The sequence below is a fragment of the Erithacus rubecula genome (assembly GCF_903797595.1).
Source record: "Erithacus rubecula genome assembly, chromosome: 15".
Taxonomy (NCBI): Eukaryota; Metazoa; Chordata; class Aves; order Passeriformes; family Muscicapidae; genus Erithacus; species Erithacus rubecula.
Genome location: NC_136667.1, coordinates 9,459,847 through 9,484,813, shown reverse-complemented (window position 1 = coordinate 9,484,813; position 24,967 = coordinate 9,459,847). Strand labels below are relative to the sequence as shown.

Here is a 24,967-nt window from a genome sequence, read left to right as displayed (position 1 = left end):
AAGCCTGCGCGCATGCGCACACTCGACACGCGGGGCACCCCGCCCCACGCCTCTGGCGCGCACGCCGCGGTTCCAACGCGCGCGCAGCGCACGGCGACGCGCCTGTAACGTGCACTACAACACGGCTGTAACGTGCACAGTGCCACAACACGGCTGTAACGTGCACAGTGCCACACCGCAACACGGCTTTAACGTGTACAGTACCACACCGCAACACGGCTCTAACGCGCGCACACACTGCCGAACACCCCCCGGGGCCCCAGCGCGCACGCGCCCGAGGCACCGCTCCCCGCCCCGCCCCGCGGTACTAACGCACACGCGCGGCCGTGGCACCGCCCCGCGGCCCCCGCGCGCAGGCGCAGTCCGCCCCGCCGCCTCCCCGCACGGCGCGGCCGCGTCCCGCGGTTTCTCGCGGCCCGTCTGTCCCCTCTGACCCGGCGCCCCGCTGCTCCATCCGGGCCCTTGGCGCTACACAGGGAAGATGGCGGCGCTGCTCCCGACTGAGTGGATAAAGAACTGGGAGAAAGGCGGCAAGAGCGAGTTGTGAGTGCGGGCCCTCGTCGTGGGGAGGGATGGGGCTACGGCCTGCAGCAGGGAGGCGGGGGCGCCCGGGCCTCGCCGGCCCGGAGAAGCTGGGGGGCGGCGGAGAGGGCGTCGGTCGGGGCTGCGTCTTTGCTGCTGGGCGTAGGGTCGAAACCGTGGTCGGGAGGAGGGCCCGGGCCGCCCTCCCGTCCGGTTCGGCCGGGTGCTGCCGCCCTTCGCCGGCGCTCGGCCCCCGTAGCTAGGCCGAGCTTTCCCGACGCCCCGAGCGCCCCCTTCCAGCCTCTGGCCCACATTTGTCTGGGGTCGGGCTCATCTTCAGCCGCCCCCCGTGGTAATACGGACCCCGAAGCGTTTCTGTGTCGCAGGCTCTACATTACTGACCTTTCTGGCAGAGGCCTCAGCCCCCGTTCCCACCTTTTACCGATTCCGATGGGACTGGCCCCTTCTTCTTTGACTCGGGCAAAATATGATTTTGTTCTATCCTACAAAGTAACTTTTGTGCGCGGAGGGGTCCGGTTGCAACCTCTCAAATTAATCCAGGTGTGCCAGGAGCATTCCATTCTTGGCCTGTGTCTGTTTTATGCCATAATGTGGCAGGTTCACTAAATATTGTGTTTTGGGAGCACAGCTCTTCAGTGAGTGTTTCACCAGTTTGGTCATTTCATGTTGCCCTGTTAGTTTAAACAGGGGTGTCCTCTGTACTAACTATATGTTTTTTATGTGCTCTTATTTTAATTCTTCCTGTGCTTTTGTTTTTTGTTAATAAGTAAAAAAATCCTGCTGGTTTAAATATGGATGTTGAAAGAATTACTTAGAGAAACTTTTTTTTGATATTTACTCATTTTATTATTTTCTTTTGTTTCTGCTTTCTGAAAGGTTGTGCAGCTTTGGCAGTGAATCTCCTTTGTGCATGAAGGAAACAGCAGTGGGTTGGAGATTAGAGAATCCCTGCAGAAAACACTGTTCTTTCCAGAGCCACCATTTTGTAGTGAAGGGGGCCCCCTTTATATCCATGTAATTTTGGGTTTGGATTATGCTAGAACCATTATCGTGTTAATATACAAGATGAACATGTTGAGAGGTTATGTGGAGTTTGCAAGAGGACAGATGTTTCATAGCTGACCATGTAAGGGTAGTTGTTCTCACTGGATTCTCAGTATTCTGAGCTTTGTAAGAGGCACCTTACCTCAGCTTTTGACCATGATAAAACCTTTTAGGATTCTTCTCTCCCCTCAGAGCAGTACTTCTTAAACGTGATGGGAACAAAGTGTTAATCTGCTGTGGGACCAACAAAACAAAATAATTAGTTAGATTTCTGTATTTGTGGTACTTGCACTTCATTGGAATACTGCTTAAAAGATGTTGCAGGCATGATTTAAAGAGCAGTTTGCAAATGTGACCATGTTTTAAAAGAAATGTAATTGTGTCTGGATAACAGTTGTCAGGTTTTGCAGTGGTAACTTTATAAATCTGAGGAATGTGCATGAACTTATATTCTAGAATCTAAAGTATATGCCTGTAGACAATATTTAGAGAACTTTTTAGGAAGCCAGCTTTATTGGAAGAGTCTTCAGTGTGTAACTTTGTTTCTTTTTCCAAAACTTCCTATCTCCTAATTTACTAGAGAAAAGCAGAGGTAGGATGCTATCTTTTCAAAATGAAACACATGAAATGTTTTTAAACGTGAAAGTAAAAAAGGAATAAATGCAATAACACTACTTATTTTTATTGACTTATGTATGAATTTTATTGAATTAGTATGCCCAAGAATAAAAATCGGGTCTAGGCCAAAGTTCACTCTTAGTCTTTGTGGTTCAAAGTGAGGACGACTCATTATAACGATGTTAGAAAAGTGGGAAGGGGAAGGATGCTACAGAAGGACAAAACTGACATTACTAGCAAATAGAACAATTACAGAAATTTATAAGGTTTTTTGTAGGCATTTTAAGGGGATAAAACTCCTTAATAATTAATGGAAAAGATTAGTTGTTATAGAAAAAATATTTACTTGCTGGAGCATGAAATGGCTTACATGATCTGGCTAGATCAGTTGAGATAGTATTTTGGCAGTTAGTAGTTACCTAAATGGAAACACATTTCTGTGTTTTAGGGGAATATGAAACTATATTGAGAGAAGTAAATGGTTTGTTTTCATTTGGCATTTTAACATTACTGGGATTAATAATGGGTGCTTAAGATAATTGCTGTATTTTTTTAAAATGGTGTGATATTTTTGATTTTGTGATTAACTTGTCATGATTTAACAGTACTATCCAGAAATCAGAAAGTAAGGATTTTGTGTCTTAGAGCATCATGATGTTAATTAGTAATGTAGTGGTGACCATTTGCTTCCAAATCGTTGTTCAGAGACACTGGTCAAAACTGTACAAACTTTGAGTTTAATTAATCAAGCTACTAATAGTAGCTAATAAAAATACATAAATAGGGTAGTTTCAAGTGTATATACCTGCCAAAACCACGTTGGTCAGGCTGTGGTAATCTTACATGTTGCATTTTTACTCAGATTGCTCTCTAAGTACAGATTACTAAATTGTGGTCATTTATTTGCTACTGTCAGATACTGGTGTGCAGATGAAGTTGAAGTCTAAGGGTGACTATTATGCTGCTCAGTCTGGACTCCTTGTATACCTACTTGTGTCTAGTGTCTTTGTAGGAAAATTTTGTTTTCCACAACAAGATGCTGGTCTATGACTGCAGCCTACATGGACATTTATAACTCATAGTAACTGGTACCTTGCCTTGTTTTGTGAGAGATTCAACACATTAGGGAGCCTTTAGCATGGATGGAGGGCTTTATTAAAGTGCTTGGCAGTTCATGCAATGTGTTAAGCCTCAAGATAAACTGAAGAAGCTTAACATGCTGCAAATGTGAAATTTTGAGACTCGATCTTTCAGGCACTTCACCTTGTTTGTTACTTTAACTCAGCACTGCTTGTGTAACATTGCTCTTGCAAGTGAAAGGCTGAGAATCAGCAAAAGAGTTTGGTTGTAATTGTGCCTTCCTAACTGTAAAATTGGTTGTACTTCATCTCAACTAAAAACCACCTGCATCAGTTGAATTATGCATGTGCTTAAATGCTGTCAGGATCGTGCCCTTTGTGATAATTGTTGCTTTAATCCATGTGTGGGAGTGGAATGGAGGTTATAGGACGTGTTGGGAGGCCTCAGTTCCGGTGCTGCCTCTGCGTGCAAACTTGTTCACACCACTTCAGAATTTGCATTTTAAGTAAATCTATCCCATCATAGTCCAAAATCAATTTAATTTTGAAATGGTGGTTTTCAAAAGTGATTCTGTGTGTTCTTAAAAAATGTTTTTTTTCTTTTTAGGTTATCCTATTTTTAAATTGTATTCTGAAAGTTTTACTTTCAGTTGAAGAGATGTAGGTTTTAGTAGAGCAGGGAAATTCTCCATCCTAAGCTTGCAGCAATGAGCTACCAGGTCAAAGTAACGAGTCAAATGAACACGTGCCAGATTGTGTCTTGTGAAGGTGCAACTGTTTCGATTTTAACTTCATGCACTTAGCTGTAATTAGGTGAGCTAATCTCTCAGCTGCTTGTTGTTGGAAAGGAGGGCTTCTGCCTTGTCTTCAGTCACCAGGGGCCTCAGTGCCCTCCTGGCAATTGCTTCAACTTGCAGAGGTGGCTGAAGATTTGGGTTTTTACCAGTTTTCTGCTGGATTTGTCAGTTGGGCTGGTGTAACTTATGGGAGAGGTAAAACTGTGCTGCTGAGAAGGGAGGAAGTGTTTGTGAATGTGTCCCATTTCTGCAGCAACAAGCCATTAAATCAGTGCAGCTGTACTGCCTTTCAGCACCTACAGTCTTCCTTTGAGAGAATGCCTCTAGAAACTAATAGAATAATAAAAATAAATATTTTTGCCTTCTTTTTTTTCCCCTCCAATTTAATAATTCAGGGGTTCTAATTGCAAATATTAAGCATGTTGTTTGCAGATTAATGTAAGAGTTATTTACTCTATTGATCAAACAGATTAATGTCCTAAAGTAATGTCATTTTGTTAATACCATTTTCATACTGCTGGAAAGGGAGTGGGAAAGGGTTGAAACTATTGAAACTGTATTAAGATTACTTAAAATAATTCATCCATCTAAGCAGACAGGGTTGTTGCTCTTGTAACCTAGTTGAGGATACCATCTTAGGACACAGGGCATGGGGTGTCTATCTCAGATAATTTTTTTGTAATCTGTTGTATACAGAACTTAGAAATGAGTACTTATAGGGTACCTTCTTTATGGAGGAGTAATTAAAATTTAAGAAAGTAGATTTTCATTTAATTGTTACACTCTTTGGGGACAGCTGGGGGAAATTCTGTTCTTTAAAAAAAAGTTTACATACTATTAATGAAAAATAAATTACCTATTCCCCTGTTTTGCTGTCTCTGTTCTGGTTATTTCCAAATATATTGCATTTTCTTCAATAGCATTTGGGACATCTTAGCCATACCTTTGATTTTTGCTGAGGTTCTGTGTTTCTGCAGATTGTTATGTGTGAAACTCCCTAGTTTCCAGTTGTCTAAAGGGTGTGTATACCTTATATTTGGTAATTATAATCGTTTGATTGCTGAAACAGTTGTTTAGTCCTGCTAGAGAAGTGGTAATCTATATAGGATTCAAATAATATGAGTGGTGGATTGCTACTCAACTATTTTTACTGTTATTTTTTGTGATAAACCTCTAATAATTGTACATATCTGTCTTGAGATAGCTTAAAATGGCTCCCAGAGCAAACTGCAGTCTTGCCATCTTATGTAGAAATGAGACATAGCTCTGGTACCCTCCTCAGTTTCTGCACGTGAAAGATACTTTGAAAAATATGTGAACTTCTGGTTGCAAATGTAACAGAAGTTCTTAAAATATTCCTTGGTGTCTGTTATGATAAATTACTACCCTTTTTAAATACAGTCACTTTTAAGTATGAAACTGGTTTTGAAACCCCATGCTGGGGTGACAGTAGTGGTAGAGAGAAGGGAAGATCCTTGTATCTTGGAAACATGTTCATTTCTAAGCTGTCAGGATAGTGAAGAAGCCTGCTCTTTAAGCAATTATTTTCTAACACAGAGAACTAATAATTTTTCCTGTGTAACAGGACTTAGAGTGCTTTTTGCATATGGCTGTTTGGTTGAGGGAGCTCTGGGATGCAACAATGCAACATGACAGGTTTTTGCTTCCTATAGTGGATTATTTTAGGGACTAGAATAAAGAAAAATTGTCTTACTCTTGGTAAAATATTGCACGAGAAAAACATGTACATATTTTAATACTAAAAGTTTTTTACATGCAGGAGTTGGAAAATCACCATAGTCACAGTAATTCTATGAGAAGCATTTCCTCATTGGATAATGACAGTAGTTTATTGCTAGGACTTTCATGCTTTCCACATTGCCTCATGTTCTTACTTTCCTCAAGGAGGCCTAATGTGAGGATGAATATTACATGCATATGAGATCTGCTGGGAATCTTGTGTTTCTTTGCTCTGTAAGTTCTTTGAATTAGGGTTAACTTTGGGAAAATTGTCATTATCTATATAAACTGCTCAAATCTAAAGTTGTTTTAGCCAGAGCATAAACCAAAAAAGAAGCCCTAAACATGTATGCTAATATCTAATGATTTTTTAAAAATGTGTTTTATTTTAGTGTGCAGCTATGTCGCGCTCTCAGTGAAAACAAAAACCATGATGTGGGTTTCAGAGGTAAGTTGTGTGGTTTGTTTATTGGTTTTAATTAAATGAAAATCAAGCCTGGAAACAGTTTATTATGGTACCTTTGCATGTATGTGCTTGGAAGATTCATGCATGGTGATCATTAGTATGAGCAAAAGGTGTATGCTACAAATACAAACATCACTACAAGGATTGTTTTCAGACATCCAGGGATTTCTTTGTAGTGGGTCGAGGCAACATCATCCAGTATTTTATCTGTACTATAGAAAATGGAATTGCATTTTGCAAACTCAGCATGCTACTGGATGTTATTTTAAAAGTTAAAGAGAAGAATCCTAATGTGTGCAAGTGCAAAATTATTTATTTAAAAAATAAATTGTTTCAATTTACCCACAGTTATCTGCAGTCACTACATTATTGATTACATGATTTAAGGCATTAAGATTTATAGAATGTGTTATTGAATATAGATTATTCACCAAACTATGTGGTAAAAGTGCAGGGTGAAAGCAGGAGGTTGTGGGTTTTTTTTTTTCATATAGTAAAAACACAAAAATATTATGTATTATTTAAGAACCTTACAGGTTTCTCACAGCTGGTTTTGCTACTGCCATGTTTACATTGCAAAGTTTTTCTCAAGCGTAATATCTCTGTTTAGTGCTTCAGCTTATTGCAAGCATTTGTAAGGTTGCATTCTTGAGTTATAGGAGACTTTCTTAAAAATGAAATGAAAAATAATCCTTATCAAGCATTTTTTTCCGGTTAAATCTTTCTTCTAGAGAAATGGGTTTTGAAAGCTTATCTGTGATGAGATGTGACTAGGAAAGTACTGTAATGTTTTTATGTATGTATAATATGATATTTATGTGAATTAGAAGGTGTCTTTGCTAAACCAACTATCAAGACTCAAGTTACTGTTTGCAGGATGGTAATTTTTCTTCCCGTGTTACTGTTACTCCGTGAACTCTCCAGAGAAAATAGAACATTGCTCACTTTATGCTTGTGTGAAATCTTAGATATTGCTGATCAATTTTAATCCACCAGCAATAACAAAGTTATTGCTTTTTTTTGGTGAGGGAAGTATAACACCCTTTTCTTGTCTGTTGTCTGAAGTCTGCAGCATTACTGTAAGCATTGCTTTAACAGAGGATTAGCTAATATGTTCCTTAGTCATCTCTTATCTTTCAACAGATATTCAGCAGGCTTTGTATGAGCTTGCTTACCACGTTGTAAGAGGAAACTTAAAGCATGATCAAGCTTCTAATGTTCTTGGTGATGTCATAGTAAGTATGCATTTGTAATAATTACATACTTAGTAAAATCTTCCTTATAAATGCCCAAATGAAAACCGAGCAGGAAAATATTCAAGAGATTTTTCTTTGACATGTCTAAAAAGTCATTTTTGTCAAATTCCTCATTGGTGTACATTTGATGTATATGTAAACTGACAGGGTTTCATTTTTTCTGTCTACTTTTCATGGTGAGGAATAAATGTTTCAGCATAAATTAAATAAGTCACTTTTTAAGGGCACATGAAGACTGAAGTTGTTAAGAAATAAGTTGTTAATAAATGCTAGAAATAAATGTCACTGGCTCATGCAGCACATCTGTGATGCCACCTACTGGTTTTTATAACAGTATGACAGTGTGCCATTTTACTGTTAGGATGTCCCAAGTTCTGCCCTTGAAATCATGCATTAGACTTATTTTTTGCTTAAAGGTTTTTCTTAAAGTGCTTTGAATAAGGAGAGAAAATAGGGAAAAGAGTAATTTCCCCTAAACTTCTAAGTTTACCAAATATTGCTGTTTCTTAAAGAAAACTAGGAAAAATGCATTAAAACATCTTTTAGAAGCAATTTCTTATTTTTGGTAAGTTTCTGTTTTGACATGTATGGAACATTAGGAAAATTTTTTTTTGCAATATTTTTGCAATAAAATTGCAATAATCTAGTGTAACTTTTCTAGGTTTTTTGAACTTGAACACTGGTGTTGAGGGAAAGCAAGGCTGCAGGGCACCTTGCTGTTGGGGTGATGTGAAATGTTGGATCTTTGGTTGCCATAGGAAATCACAGTCTGGTGTCTGAGGAACTGCAGGTCACTTTCTGGGCTCCTGCTCCTCACACAGGGCTAAAGAGATGGAGGGACTAACCAGGGGGGTTTGTCCCTGGTCACAAAATAAACTTAAATTACATTTCAAGGTTATGGAGTTTCACTACATATCAATAATTAAGTGCTATAATCAATGGCACTTACATTAATCAGTAATTAAGCATCTTCATTATTAATATGGATTATTAATAATATAAATAATACACATTACTGATTAATCTGAACTTTACGATGAGGCATTGTTCTATATAATGCAAAGATTTTCTAAGCATGCTGATTGGATTTTCTGTGTTCATTAAATGGGATCTTGTTTCTTCTTAGGAATTCCGAGAAGACATGCCATCTATCCTGGCTGATGTATTCTGCATATTGGGTAAGCTGGGTTCCTTTCCTTTCAGCATTGCAACAGATTTAGAGAAATTCATGTTTTGTGTATCTGCTTGTTGACTTCTTCAGGAAATTTCATTTAATCTGTAAAGCATGAATTCTCTTTACAAAGCATGTGTTGTTTCTTCCTCAGTGTATCTATACCTCACTTGTTAATGTCTTTTCATTCTGCTTTGTTCTGTTATAGTTTCCAGAAGTTTGCCTATTAAAGGCAGTGGAAGTTGATCTGCCAAGAATAGTTAAAGGAACTAGCTTGTAAGAATGTTGGATGTTAGCTAATGGAATCAGTGACTTAGTGATCTTATAATTCTTAAATATTTTAAATAAAAGTTGACTTACTGGTAGGTAGATCTTTTCTCCTCAGAATGTGTTCTGTAAATATTTTTGTCTGTACAGTCACTGTTAGTGAAATGGAGCTTATGCTAATTTTCCAGAAATCTAAAGGCAAATGGCGTTAAATCACTATCTGCCAGCTAAGCAGGCTTTAAAGATGTGCACGTCTTATTCTGGTGATAACTTCTGGATTTTTATGTTGTAATGTTGATCCAAAGCTGTTGCTCTCATGTCTTCCAGCTCTAACTGCCTGCAGTTTGTCTTGTTCCATGTCTGTGTTTTTCAACAAATTTCAGAAAATTCTTTTGCTGGTCTACTCATCACAGATCCTGTGTGTTCTGTGTGTTGAAGGAGTGAGACATCTTCTGTGCTCTGCTTGCCTCTGAGAGAGGCACCTCATTAAGTTTGCATGTGCAGCCTTGGTTTTATACATCCGAATGACAATTTTTATCATTTATTATTGACTTCACTTTATTAATACTGTGTACTTGTATCAGCATTTTATAATAACTAGTTTTCATAATGCTGTATTACACCAATGTCCTTTTAAAATCTGCATTAGAAGATTTTAATTAGCTGCTTCTTGAGCTACTTGAATAAATGAAACTAGTGTATCTGTCTGCCTATTTCTATTTATTTTTCTTTCCAAATGCCATGCTTTCACTAGTAGCAGAGAATAGTATGGCTAAGGAGCTAGTTGTCAAACTTTGGGACAAAGGACATTTGACAATTCCTTGCTTGTTTCCTCTAATTCCTTTTTTTACTCTAATCAGTATTTGCTACTATATTAGGATTTTATTTCCTCAATTGTTTATGTGTTTCAATATATGAGAATTTTGATCTGCTCACTCATTCACATACCCTGGAATTTTTTTTTACTGCAGCTTGTTCTTTGGCTGAGAGTCTTGGCTGCTAAGGTCTGGCTGGTACAGATCTGTACACAGATCTGGCTGGTCTGTTGCCTTCACTTCTACCCTGCTCTATCACTGGTTTTCAGTCTCTTTAGGGTCTTCTTTCTCACATTTTTGTTGCCAATATTTTCTCTGTCGGTCTGATTTTAATATGAGTATGTGTGGTGGGTTTTTTGTTTGTTTGTTTATTGTAATATCTGCTTGCATTATTTTATGGAGTTTTCTACTCCTCTGGCAGCTCCTCACTTCTTGTAATGATGTGCTTTTTAAAACTGCTTTAGAAGGTTTGCTTCCCTGGCCAGTGTTCCATAGCCTGTGTTCCCATAGGAGTGAATTGCTTTACAAAAGAAATTAATGGTAATACAGAACTATAGCTGGTAAAAGACTGCAGGCAGACAGTAGTTTTCTGAAGCCACAGAGAAAAAGATTAGAACATTACCTTAAGGCCAGGATCATGCAGTACTCTTCAGTGGTTCATACTTCTGTTTTTGTGCTTGTTATTGATATTTAGTGCTTGCCATAAGTGTTATTGCAGCAAAGAGAATGGCAAGAAGAATTATAGCAGCATTCCTCTGGTTTCTGTTTTACCTTTTCATGAGGCTTTTGAATTTGTGGGAATGTCATCAAAATATTATGTGCTATTGGGGATGAATGGATGGGAAAGGGCAAGAAGCTGCCATGTTATCACTAAGTTTCTTTGCCTTCTCATTAGCATTAATCAGAATAGTTACTAAATAAGCTTTCAGAATTTAACAAGTAAAAATTGCTTTTTTCTCCCCCATCTCTTGTAGATATTGAAACAAGTTGTTTAGAAGAAAAAAATAAGAGGGATCATTTTACACAACTGGTGTTGGCCTGTTTGGTAAGTTACAACTAGGAAGACTTTTGGCAAAATTGCATGTCGAAATTTGACAAGAAAAATGAGAGTGAAGCTTGATTTTTTTTTTTTCTCCATAAAAGAGTCAAAAAGTGTTTTCCAAATAATTTAAAAAATTGTCTCCATAGTGTTGCAGTAGAAGAATATAGTAGAGTTCCCCCTTCAGTTCTTTAAAGAATCTTGAGAGAACTTAAATTTTTCCACCTGCAAGTTCCCCAGAAATTTTGCTTCAGAAGAATCCTTTGGGTTGCACTTCTTTATGTTACTTTGTGTTTAGAAATAGCATTTGTAAATGCATGGAATAAGCTTGATTTGTAGGAAAGTTCAGCATATGAAGATAAGACTTTTTTAAAAAACAAAGAATAAGCTTTGTAAATATGCAGTGCTTGGTAGTAATGTCCCTGGATGCTATGCTATGTGTACTTGGTAACCAGCAATTAGACTCTAGGGCTTGTTTCTTCAAGGTGCTCTTGTATATAAAATCTACCACTGTAAAATTCCAGTTTCAGTTAATAGTGTGTCAGTTTTGTCTGCTTTTGTGTTTGAAGCAAAAATGCAAACTTTTTTCTGCTAAAGTCATAATGCAGATGTAGCATAAACTAATAATTGTGGGTTTCTATGTCTTTGTAATTTTTGACAAAATTGGTATGTATTTTGGTGTTTTTTAGTATCTTGTATCTGACACTGTCCTAAAGGAGCGTTTAGATCCAGAGACACTGGAGTCATTGGGACTCATCAAGCAGTCTCAACAGTTCAATCAAAAATCTGTTAAAATAAAGACAAAACTATTGTAAGTTTTGGGGTAAGGGTTGTTTGGGGAGTGGGTGGGGAGGGGCAATGATGATTAGTCTGGTAAAATTTTCTACCAGGTACTCAGTTTTCTTTGGGAAGTATGTTTTGTTGCACTTTACTTTGCCATTGACTAAAGAATTTTATTAGCTGGTAGTTTTCAAACTCTTAAAAAGTATAAAATCTTTCTCATGTTAGCTATGGATTTTGCTGCAGTGATTCCATATACACAGATTACCTTTTATTTGTGATATGTAAATTTACAAAGTATAAAAAAAACTAATTACTGCTCTTGTATCAGTTAAGAATAGTTTTGTTTTCATAACTAGGCAAACATAGTTGTATTAATTTTGGCAACATGGGTTATGATTTTGTGGTATATGTTTGGTTTCTGTCTCTGCCTCCAATGTTTCAGTGTCAAAGAACATCACTTGAAACAAGAATAGGTTCTTAAGCACAGACTGCCACAGAGCAGTTCTGCAGAGTAGTGTGTAGACTAAGCTTTCCTGTTAAATGTAAGTCTAATCTTTTTAATTGTCTACATTTGAAATAAGAGCTAAATTTGTTTGGAGAGTGCTTGCTACCTTACAGGTATTCATATGCTGCATTTAATAGTTTTTGCAACAGCTCAGGTAAATAAGTTCTTAAAAAGGTGTTCACTGCATGCATATTACACACAGTATTTAATTTCCCTTTATTTGCAGTTATAAGCAACAGAAGTTTAATTTGCTAAGAGAGGAGAATGAAGGTTATGCAAAGCTCATTGCAGAACTGGGTCAAGACTTATCTGGAAATATCACTAGTGATTTAATCCTTGAAAATATCAAATCTTTAATAGGTAAGGAATTTATTGAAATGATATGGGCATTGGTTTTCCTGTATGATCTTATGACTACAGAAGGTAGATCACCTTGGATAGAATTATGGTTTCATGAAGTTCCCATTTCTGTGGAAAAATTAATCTTGGGAATGCTGTGTAGGTATAGTTAACTTAAATACTGAATTTGTGGTATAGCCTCAGATATGCATGCTGTGATTTTAACATCTTTTGAAGATGTGCTTGTCAGGTAGATTGAAGCATAGCAAAGTAATGCTTTTTCCTATTGAATGTATCAGTTCAATGCATGAACATTCTTTTATTCTTGAAGATATTGAATGAGTGATTTCTTGTGAAGAGAAATGAGAAGTAGTAAATATTTTTCCTTTATCTTATTATTTTATTGATTATTTCCATATTTCTAAGTTTAGTCATGATGAGAATCTTCAGTCAAAGTTGAATGTTAAAATGTTAAAAGCAGGAAATACCTGTAATTACCCTTGTTTTACACTTTTCTTTTTGAATAAAGAGTTTTGTACAATATACTGATGTTTATATTAGTGCCAGTCTCATGTGGTGCCAGTGGAGTAATGGGCAAAAGGCTGTGCTGCCATTTTATTAAAAAAAAAAAAAAATTCATTTATCATTTTCATTTATTTTATTTAAGTGTTTTGCCCAAGTGTCAAATGCCTGTAACAAAAATATTTGTTTTGGAAGAGATTGAGAGAATGGGATAGTTTTGCTACTTACTACAGTGAAAAAAATACACTTCTTTTGAGGAATTTTTTGATAAAACATTTTTCTTTCTGGGATTTTAGGAATTGCAAAAAGACTTCCTACAGTATGTCAATTCTTTTAATGTTCTAACTTCAGTAGGTTCTGGGGTAATTGAGGTGGATTGTGGGAAAGAAAGACTGATGCAGTTATAGATCTGCATAGTGGATGTGCCTGGATAAAACATGTCATGGCACAATGAAGAAAATAGTCTAGATGTGGATTTTTTGGATAAAAGTAATATTTCTTCCTCAAGTATGTCTCCTGGAGTTTTGATGGAAAAGTTTATATATTGAAATACAGGACTGATTTCAGCATTAGCTTATCTGATCTGTATCTTTGCTCTTGCTCCCCTTCAAATAAAGAAACTTCTCTCTTCTACTGGTAATAATGCTGGGCAGGGCAGTACCACCAGGAGGATCAGGATCTAGCTCAAACTAGTGTTTGGGGTATAAAATAATTACTAACTGACTGGTCTGTGAAGAAGCAGCAGCCTCTGCCTTTTGCTGGCCCTGTGATGTTGGCAAGGTCAGGTTAAATGTTCCCTTTAAGATGTTAGTTCCTGCTTTTACTGTAATCTGCATTACAAGTCCTGTTTAATATTTTTACATAGTTCAATATTCAACAAATCAAAATGATTGGTGCTGTACTTACAAGGGATCTAGATTATTTTGCTGTTGATAAATCAGGTTCAAGTTTAGCTGAAAAGAATTAATTTTAAAAGTTAATACACTTGTGTTTTTTAAACAGAATGAAGATGAAAATCAGCAATGTTAAACTTTTCTGCTCTGTCCTCTCCACTAGGATGTTTCAATCTTGATCCTAACAGAGTTTTGGATATCATCCTGGAAGTCTATGAGTGCAGGCCTGAGTATGATGATTTCTTTGTACCACTGATAGAATCTTACATGTACATGTGTGAACCTCAGACTCTATGCCATATCCTTGGGTTCAAATTCAAATTTTATCAGGTAATGTATTTCCATTCTTAATTTTTGGGTTTTGTCGTTGGTGGTTGAACTGCACTCAGTAATAACAGATTTTCTGCAGGTGGTGTGGGTTTTTTTGTGGGTTTTTTTGTTTGTTTGTGGGGATTGTTTGTTGTTTGTTTGTTTTTTTTTTTTTACAGATAGAAATTAGTTTTTAAGTTGTAAAATGTTGATATTAAAAGCGATAATTTAATTATTTGAGTGGGAGTCTCTTACCATATTTTACAGGAGAATGCTTAGTGTTCTCTTAAAAGAGCTGAAAACAATCTTAATACCTTCCACTTGAACTTGTGGAGTTATGGAAGGACTGTCTTGAGCAAAGAGACTGCACATTATAAACAAGACTTATCCCCAGGAGTGAGGAGCATGTTTGCAGGGGAATCATGGTTGATATTTGTTAATGTACTCAAGGGGTTTATTTTAAACGTGTAGTTAAGAATTGCATACAAGAACCAGAGGGTGTGAAGATGAAGTTTTTGTTTCTGAAAGTACTGAATGTGTATTGCAGTTAAGTGACTTGGAAGCAATAGCAGTTAAATAACATAGTAACAAGGAGAACTGTGGGTTAATAAGTTTCATGTAAGCAGGAATTGAGTGGTTCCTGTTTTATAATCTTCTGCTGTGGTCTGATTGCTTTTTTCTTAAATTTCCAATGTTATCCATTTTAGGATCCAAGTGGTGAGACCCCTTCCTCCTTATACAGAGTTGCTGCTGTCCTTTTGCAACATAATCTCATAGATTTGGAAGATCTTTATGTTCATGTAAGTGACAATACTACTCTTCTAGATGCCAAAGCTTAAGGACATTAAAAAAAATAAAATCAAATACTTTACCCTATTTCTAAATTTTCAGATTCATGATAGTCTGTGTAATACTAATACCTGTAGGTGTACAATATGTAGTTACTCTTAAAAATTTTCTTAATGCCACATACTCAAATAAGCACACATTGAAATACGAATGTTGATAAACTTTATTTGAATTATCTGTGTACCATCCTTCAGATTGTTTACCTTCTGGCAGAGTAGGAAGTTGGAAATAACCTTCCTTAAGAGTTAGACCTGTCAAGTTTTTCTTTACAAGATCAGTTTTTGAGAAATGTGGTAGGACAATCAGCTCCAGACATTCTTTTAGTTTAATAGTAGAGTTATTTTTTTTAAATGCTTTCATGTTTCTGAATAGGCCTCTCATTCACTACAAGAATTCTGACCATTTGTTAGGTTGAGGGAAGAAAATGGACTTGTGTTCAGATATAACTAGAGACTTATTTTCTACAGTCTGACAGGCTTATCAACCAACCAGCATTCCAGTTTGATGAATAGTTAACAGAATGCTGTACTTATCAAATTAATTTTACATTACACAAGAATTTTAAATTTCAGAATATCCATAGATAGTTTTAAGATAAAAAAATTAAAATTCCAACTCTTCCAGTGAAATCAAGGAAATTTAGTTACATCTGTAGAAGGTTTGGAAGGTAGTCCTGCCCCTAATTTGTGGGACATTTCATAGCCTTAGTCACAATCTCATCAATACTGACTTGTCAATAACTGTCCCTGGCTTCATAGGAGCATTTTGGCTGAAAATGTGTTGGGTGGAGCAAGAGTAGGAGTGCATGTCTTAGATAATTGACGTGGAGTGAGGAATGTGTTATGATAATGCTTGTTTTTAAGAGAATGTTTGTAAGCTTACAAAACATGCTCAGACTTGGAGTTATATTTGCCTGTGCAATCTCAGCTCAGACTTGTGCAGGTGTGGGCATGTTTACAGCCAGTCTCATGGCTTGAGGGTCCCTGCAATCATTTGCACTGTTCACCTGCATGATGGTGATTCTCAGTCTCATTCCAGAATCTCTCTGCCAGTCTCTCTGTCTTTGCATGTTTGGGATGGTGTATTTTTTAAAAATATTTTCAATTCAGGCTTAATTTAACTTGCTGTGAAAGTTTCTATCAAATAATTGGCATGTAGGTGTGGAGTCTGGAGGGGTGTTTGTTGTGTGGCTCCCATATGAGACCACTGCCAGGATTATCCACTCATATTAAGAATGTTTTTCCACCTCTGTCCTTCATGCCCTTCCAAGCCTATAAAAACTTCTTAATTAGTGTGTGTATACACAGAGCCATATAGAATGTATGGCATCCTAAAAATATAATTTGCCCATTGAAATTCCATGCTAGGTGCTTCTTGGTGAAGCTTAGTAGCTTTCCTTTGTTTTCAAATGGAAAAAATGCAGATCCTTAAACCTTTTACCTTTCCAAATGGGATTTGTTCTTCCCCAAATTTCTGTGAAATGGAGGAATTTTTTCCTCCTTCAATGATCAGTTTGGGTAAAGAAAATCCAATAAAAATTTTCTCATGTTAAAAACATTAGAAGAAATGATGAGTGTATCAAAGAGGTTGTGACATTGCAGTAAGTTTTGGTTATCTACTTGCAGGGAAAGTGTGATCTTGGTTTCAGGAGCTAAATTGAAGTTTGGCTTTGTCAGAAAAAGAGCTTTTCTTTTGTCTCACAACTTGGCCTTTTAATTTATGAGTGTAGGTTTATATTCCTCACCCTGATTATTCTCAAGTACAAGACTATGCTGAGGTTTTTTTCATACTAGGTACTTTATCTAAGATGATTTTGAATGAACAGATGTTAAATATATTTAACCCACATTGCTCATAAATAAAAAATTTGGTAAGCTTGAAATGGTATTTCTTTAAAATAAAGGTGCAATCGAAGTGTGTGGCTAAGTAGGTTACCTGGTTTTCCTTGATGGTGAAATTTTTCTTCCCTTTAGATGAGCAATATTTTGAATGTTCACTTGGATTAAAGGTGCTGAGTTTTGTTAATGTTGCTATGGAGATATGTGTAATTGTCACCATAAAGCTACAGCTGAATGGCAAATTGGAGGGCAAGGAGGGCTCAGACAACAAATGGTTGTGAAGTATTATGTCTCATGAGGTCTGGATTTCAGAATGGTCTGCTATTAGTTTAATTCCCTGTTTGGGATGATGGCAGCAAGGAAAAGAAACTGATTCCCTGAAAGACTGTCAGATTAGTAACCAGAAAGGACAGAGTTCTTCTCCAGCTCAGGTGATCCACAGTAGCAGTTGGTCTCTCCAATTTTCAGATATAATGTTCTGTTTTTTCAGCTTCTACCAGGGGATAATGCCATCATTGAGGAACACAAGCGAGAGATAGTGGAAGCTAAACAAATTGTCAGAAAACTTACAATGGTCGTCTTATCATCTGAAAAGACTGAAGAGAAGGAGAAAGAAAAGGAAAAAGAGGAGGAGAAAACTGAAAAGGTGTGTCTGAATAGCTTTCTTTTCAGTAAAATTATTTTAATTACATTAAACAAAACAATTGTTATGAAAACATACTTGTATTTCTTTGAAAAACAGTTACATTCTTCTTGGGTGTAGTTGTCTTTTGACTGCACTTCTGTTATATCCAATGTTCAAAAATATTTGGTTTGAGGTTTGTTCTGGATTTCTGTACATGAAATATTCTTGGTTCAATGGGTAATTGGTTTCTTCCATCCTTTTTGTTGAATCAGCTCCACTAATTATGCCCCAGCATTTATGCACTTCACAGCCTTTAGCAAGTGCCCTTCTAGGATTTCTGGTAGTATAATCCTAGTTGATTTCATAAAATTAAGGACATTAGTTCTCTCAGTCAAGAATTGGGACATAAAGAATTGCCAGACTTAGGAATGTTGTTATAATTATCCTGCATTGTGGAAAAAACGTATAAGTGAAGGGCTTTAGTTGTAACTGCTCACCATGCTTTTCTTTAAGGCTGTATCTCCATTTGTGTAAATTTATACTCTTCATTTAATTTCCAACTATGTCAGATTCATGTTGCCCTGGGTCTAACCTGAATTAGTGTGTCCAAACCTTATTTTAGAAACAAAACTATTTGATCTCTTAGAGGCCATTCTGTTGTCATCTTCATTTGAGTGCTTAAGTACTTCTTAAACTTCTTAATTTAAAACAAAGAAAAAAAATAGAAAAATAAATGCTTGATATATGCATTTTTAACTTGCATGCTGGAGTGGGGGGAGGGATCCATCAGTCAATTGTTTCCTTTTTTGAATTTCTGTGTCATGCTGTATTCCTTATCAATCTGGTTTGTCTGCCTATTCCTACTTCTACTCCACCTTGAGTCTGTTAATCTCTGACTTTCCTTCCTACTTTCATTTTTCTATGCTAGCTTGAAAAATCTGATTCCCTCAGGCACCTGATAGTCACTACCCTCTGGCTCTCAACTGCAGCCACTGCTGCTGCTTAAACAGATTCTTTTCACTCACTTTTGCTTACACCACATTGCATTGGCCCACCTTCTCTGCTGTCAGATGGGGCTGCCCAGAATTTTCAGAAGTGTGCTTGTCACTCTGTTCCTTTGGAAAAATAAACTCTTGATGGAACATGGGGAGTGTATGCATTGCAAGTAATGTCAAAGGAATTAAGGTAGCTTTTATGGCCAAGCTTTAGAATTAAGAACTAGGGAATTTTAAGCTCCAGCAGAAAGTGCAGCATTTTTCTGAAGGATAAAAATCTGAGCCTGTGTGATGGGAAAATTAGGAGCTGTGCTTAACACCAATCTCTGTGACTGCACACATCATTATGCAGTGTGTGCTGTGCCTTGAAAAGCTTGTTTATGTATTAATATATTTTTGTATGTGCTTAGCTGTGCACTTCATAGCCATTAGGGGAGTAACTACATGTCAAAGCTGTTAGCCTAAGTTTAGGCACATTATATCCAGCAAGTCATTTTAATGTACTGTTTTTAATACAATAGCATGGAAAAATGTCTGCAGAAGGAAAGCAGTGTTTAAAAATTTTTGACCTGACTTTTCATTTAAATACATGAAGTGCTTATTTTGTGTGGTTAAAATTCACTAATATGTCATGACCCTAATATGAATAATTTAGTCTTGACAAATGTGCTACCTACGTTTGCCTTTTTAGATGCATTTGCCATAACTTTGTGATAGGACATCCAGACATGTCAGAGTGTGGGTAGCAGGAATGGGTTTGACAGCAATTCCAGACTGACCCCTCTGTGCCAGACATATGGAGAGCTCATGTTAGACCTTGCTTACCCAAAATTCAAGCAGCATGTGGGCTCCATAAGTTCAGAGACCTTATTTGGTTTTGCTATAGAGCTTTCCTCTGCATATTACCATTTGCTGTGGCATTTTCTATTTTCGAAACTCTCAGAAAAATATTTGCCAGTGTAAAAGTTTTAACAGGAAAAAAAAAAAGAAAACACTAAAACCACACAAACTGTAGAACCACAGGAGTGTTTTTTTGTAATTAATTATTGTTCTTGTCAGTCGGCTGTCTCTGCTTGTATGATTTAAATAAAATTATATTTTGCTCTAAAATAATAACATTTTGTCCTAGACTTGTAGACTTCCTTCACTGGGTGTAATCATCATGTTAGGCTTGTAGTTATTTGCAGCTGGTTTTCCTTACTGTTAGTCACTTAAGAATAGACTTTTACCTTGGGGGCCAGGGAAAACAAATTCATAACAATAAAGTTTATCAATACCATGTCCCTGAAAAAGTGCTTCAAGGCATGACCTTAATTGTAGGTCCTGTTTTCTCTTATGCCTGTATTGCAAAAGGAATCCTTGGAAAACTTGCACTGAAAGTCTAGAGTCTCCTACAACAGATGCTGATGTGAAACTTACCGTACACGCACACTGGGACAGTTGAAGGGTTTGCATGTGGCTTAGCCTTTTTTTCCCCTAATCTGCTTTTGCAGGAGAAGTTTGTGCTTTTAAACCCAGAAAAACACAAGACCATAAATAATTTTTAAATGCTTGCATTGTGCTTAAAATGTCCTGTAAGGAAATAAGCTGCAATAGCTTGGCATGGTTTGAAAAATATGTGATCAGACAACTTTATAAATTTCTGAGGTTTTTTAAAACTTTGATCCAGATGTTAAATTTTGCATGGACTAGTTTTTAATTTCTTTTGAGGTTTGCTGATTACCTAAATGTCTAGCCAAATTTTATTTTGCATATGTTTTTATTACATGGTTGATATACAAGGCTTTTTTTCTCTAGCTGTAGATTGTAGCTGCTTAAGGAGAAGTATTCAGGAAACTTTATGAACACACTTCTTCTTTATTATCTTGCAGCCTCCTGATAATCAAAAACTTGGCTTATTGGAAGCCTTATTAAAAATTGGTGACTGGCACCATGCACAGAGTATTATGGATCAGATGCCTCCATTTTACTCCACTTCGCACAAGCCGATTGCGATCGCGCTTTGCCAGCTTGTCCACGTGACCATTGAGCCTCTGTACCGCAGGTAAAGTGACAGCCACACTTCTGCTGCTAGACAGGGGAAAAGCAATTTTTCTACAGTGTGAATTCACTAATAAGCCTAGTTAGAGATACATTTCTAAGATTTTCACTTCTATATCATGTGAAATGCTGCACATTGTATTTTTCAGAGTTGGTGTACCTAAGGGAGCTAAAGGATCACCAATTTCCTCTTTGCCAAACAAGAGAGCACCAAAACAAGCAGAGAGCTTTGAGGAATTGAGAAAGGAAGTGTTCAACATGCTTTGTTACCTTGGTCCTCATCTGTCCCACGATCCCATTTTATTTGCAAAAGTAGTTCGCCTTGGAAAAGCATTTATGAAAGAGGTTGGTATGACACAACAGCTGGTCAAAACGTGAAAAATACCAATTAGTCTGATACCAAACAATTAGCAAAACAAGCATTTCGGGATATTGAAATGCTGAAACAAAAGAAAATTTTGACTAAGGAGTAGCTTGAAGAATCTTGTTTTAATTTTTGGTTCTATTTTATGATCTATAAACATTTTTATGAACAACTTAAGGCACTTCAGGTTTATAACCACAGATATTTAATGATATCTAATTTCCTGTTATGGTATTCATATTTTGAAGTGTCATCTCTGTGTGTATAATTAAAAAACCCAATGGACATATGGTACTGACTGCCTGGAAGCTTCTACATTATTGCAGCTACAATGTCATCAACAAGGATTGATAACCCTAATACACATTCAGTACAAATAATTGCAACTTTCTATTCCAGCTGTTAGGTTACTTGGGAAGCAAGGGATGTTACATCCTTCATGCTTTATCCCCCTGTTCTGCCTTGTTAAAATCCTGCTGTGATTGATCTCGTGTCAGTCTTTAGAATCTGCTAAGGATGAGTTCAATGTGGAAATTGCTTCAAGTTGCCAACTTGAAAAATTACCTGATCTCTTGAGATGGGTTACTGTCTTTTGACCATATCTTTACCATGTGTCTATTGAAAGATTAGCAGTATGACCTGTTTCAAAAGGCTACAAGTTGAATTTATATCCTGAACTCCCTTAACATATACTCAGTAGTTCAGATTGAGGCTAATGATTTCTTTTGCTGCTTTTCTGGCAATTTGCTATTTAACTAGCAGTTTCAGGTTTGTTCTTAAGTCAAAAATAGGGGTTTAATTTTTTTTTTCTTTAAACAGCAGCTCAGAGAAACTTGAGAATCAAGAATTTTTAAATTGCTGTTATTACCAATGAATAACTGGTCCACCTCCCCAAAACTTACAAATCATGGTTTTTGCTACCCAACATTTTATTTTAGCTTATGGCAGAAAATTGGAGAGGTTGATTGATCTAACTGGTACTGGAGTGGGTAGTTTTCAGTTTTATAAGTTTTTTTTCTTTCTTAAAAGTATTTTTATTTTAACTGCAACTAACAAATATTGGAATGCTCATAATCTCCCACCTAAGGGGAGGTTTTCATGTCCAGCTGTATCTGATGATGCAGAGGTTAGAACACAAATAATTCTTGGGATTGAAGATCTTTTTGTTAAAAATAGCAGATTTTATCAAGAGAATTTATTCTTGTTAGGTTCCAAGATGCAGTGGTAGGGTGAGAGGCCTATGATTTTGAGTTCTATGTAGTCTTTGTAATAAAATCATGGAAACTTCAACTATTGCCCTACTTCCAGAATGGTAAGATTTCCCAGTGGTAAATACTCTGACTTTATAGCATGCTCATTTCTTGCTGGCCAGTGAGAAGACTGATATCACTTCAGTGATGGCTATTTTGCACTGACAGTGCAGTTAAGTTGAAAATTATAATTTTAAGGGACTAATGCAATTTTATTGTAGTCAGCAGACTATCAAGAGTACTTTGCAATTGAAGTATTGAAGGTTTATGAGAAAGCAGTGTTTCTGAGCATATGTACACTGGAATGAAGATTACTTGGTTTTAGGAATCTCTTGTGCAGGTTTACTGTAAATATCTAACAGTTTAATGTGTTTCTGACAAGAATGAGCAACATTTTAGCTATTTGCTCTAGGTTGGAACTGTGAAGAGATTCGTCAGTGACAGAGTGGCTAAGGTAACATAGGGAAAGTTATTTTTAATGCATTGTTGCCATCAGCATGTTCTAGTTGTGAAACTACATTTAACACGCAGTAGAAATACTTGTAACTGAAGGTAATTTGATTCTAAGTTAACCCATACAGTAGTTTAAAAGTTAGACTACTAATATTGTACTGCAGCTTTCATGCTAAAGTGTACCTTAAAATAATTGTGCACTTACTGTTTTGATAGCTTAATATGCTTTTCATAGTGAGTGGAGCAAGCAGAAAGAGTAATTTAATAATGAAAACTAAAACTTGAAGAGGATGTTAACAGTGAGAGAAAGATGGAAATTATCTGTGGCTGTTGGTAACTGTGTTGGAAGTCCAGATTTTTTAGGTAGTAGTTGAATGCTTAGGCATTGTTTTTCCTCTCCAGTAAGAAAATTCAATATTTAATATGTAATAGCAAATTTCTTTGTAGCATTAGCTTTTATTTCTTTTTGGATAAAATAGTACAAAGCCCCTCTATATGTAAGGAATGTGTTTCATCCATGCATTTGAATTTCTGTTTAAAAACACTTTAATGCTGACAGATGTGGCAAATTAAACATTGAAGAGATGCTTGGCGCTTCACGTTTATGCTTTTGCTGAGATAGCCCTGTGCTGAAACTCTAACTGTTCAGTAACTGTGCTACACTTAACATGGGTTGTCTTTGTTACAGTTTCAGTCTGATGGAAGCAAACAGGAAGATAAAGAGAAAATGGTGAGTTTATTTTGGAGGAGGGTGTTTTTTATGCAAGATTTCAATGGTGGCCAACTGTGCATTTTACTTCTTATTTGCTTGGAATCAGCTGGAAATCTCTAGGTATTTATTCTATAGATATACTTCATGATGGGGAAAAGCATAGAGAAAAGACAAATTGGGAGTAGGGAGGTGTTTATTGGTATAATGATTTTTTTGTTTAGTTGCTCAATTTATTTACTTCAAAATTTTCTAATCTATTATCAAGATTGTTCACAATGAAATCCAAGTATCCAATAGAAATTTAACTTACAAAAACAAGTTTTTAAAAATTTTTTATGATGGGAGATAGTTCTAGGTTCTGTTTAGATTTTTGTTCTGGAAGTCTTAATCTTGTGTTGTACTTGGTTTTTTTAATCAAATTTTCCATTTATTCATATAATCCTGCTTCTGAAGCACTTCCTGGTAGTTACTTTGAGGTTTTGTCTTTATCCCAGGAAACACTGTTCAGCTGTTTGTTGAGTATTACTGATCAAGTCTTGCTTCCATCTCTTTCCTTGATGGACTGCAATGCATGCATGTCTGAGGAATTATGGGGAATGTTCAAAACCTTTCCATACCAGTACCGGTGAGTAGAATGATTTGTTTCCATCCTTTGGAGTGGGCTGTTGAATTGTCAGTTCTGAAATTCCTTCTCCTGTATAACTTTTCCAGGTACCGTCTCTATGGGCAATGGAAGAATGAAACATACAATAGTCACCCACTTCTTGTGAAAGTTAAAGCTCAAACCATAGACCGAGCCAAATACATTATGAAGTAAGTAGTCTATTCCCATAAATAATTATGAACTGTACTACAGTATATTGCATATCACCACCTGGAGAAAAAAAGCTTGATAAATAAATTCCCTGTCTAATGACTTAGTAATTTTTCAAGTAGTCTTTGTTCATGAAGTATTTAATGTATTGTGGTAAAAAACCAACAAATAAGCAAGGATAAAGACAAATTTGTCACCAATAAGGATATATAATCTCTGAAAAATATCCCATTAAATGATTTAAAACCTTTTCCATGGGTAAGGTTTTTGATAAATTGCTTTGCTTATGAAATGTACAAGTGCTATGTATTTCCTCTAGGAGTGGAGACTCTCCAAAGAGTCTCAAGAATTTTGTCATGTTCTCTGTAGATTTGAATGTATGGCAGTAAGTTGAACAGAATGATTTATCCTCATCCTCGAGTGGGCTCAAAGCAATTTCAGATTTACCTCACATTTGGTGTCACTGTCAGGGAATTAGGTTCTCTTTTTCCCAAAAGCTACTGATGTGGTGTTACAATGTGGATCATCAGAACCTTTTCATATAGGCAAGACAGCAATTGTTTTTAGATAAAAGGCTTTGAAGTCGGAGCTGTTAAAGCTAGGAACAATACTTTTGATTCCCTTCTGACTTGCTGCATACACTATAAACCTTCTTTGCCTTCCCCTGTACAATGGATTTCAGTTGGGCAGATGAACCAAAGTGCTGTCAGTTGTTGAAGATTACTGTGTGTATAATTTACTGCTAACTTCGGGTTTCAGGTTGAGCTCAAATCTTCAGTAGGAAATGCTGTGGAACTGCAACACAAAGAAAGAAATATTGTTTTTCAATAAACAAGCCAAG

The 24,967-nt window shown here is 36.6% G+C and overlaps 1 protein-coding gene across 2 annotated transcripts in view; it reads left to right on the top strand.

Annotated features, from left to right (window-relative positions):
* The first annotated feature begins 341 nt into the window (after positions 1–341).
* THOC2 (THO complex subunit 2) overlaps positions 342–24,967 on the top strand; it is a 49,061-nt gene continuing 24,435 nt past the window's right edge. The window contains exons 1-16 of one of the 2 annotated variants that reach the window (XM_079318527.1): positions 342–543; positions 6,214–6,269; positions 7,431–7,522; positions 8,670–8,721; positions 10,771–10,841; positions 11,525–11,646; positions 12,350–12,483; positions 14,041–14,207; positions 14,894–14,986; positions 17,364–17,519; positions 20,365–20,537; positions 20,683–20,878; positions 22,560–22,601; positions 23,289–23,330; positions 23,807–23,937; positions 24,024–24,125. In XM_079318527.1, coding sequence (XP_079174653.1) covers positions 482–543; positions 6,214–6,269; positions 7,431–7,522; positions 8,670–8,721; positions 10,771–10,841; positions 11,525–11,646; positions 12,350–12,483; positions 14,041–14,207; positions 14,894–14,986; positions 17,364–17,519; positions 20,365–20,537; positions 20,683–20,878; positions 22,560–22,601; positions 23,289–23,330; positions 23,807–23,937; positions 24,024–24,125 — 1,691 coding nt within the window. In that variant the 5' untranslated portion in view covers positions 342–481. The remainder of the gene's footprint in view (positions 544–6,213; positions 6,270–7,430; positions 7,523–8,669; positions 8,722–10,770; positions 10,842–11,524; positions 11,647–12,349; positions 12,484–14,040; positions 14,208–14,893; positions 14,987–17,363; positions 17,520–20,364; positions 20,538–20,682; positions 20,879–22,559; positions 22,602–23,288; positions 23,331–23,806; positions 23,938–24,023; positions 24,126–24,967) is intronic. The other variant, XM_079318528.1, reaches the window with a different exon arrangement.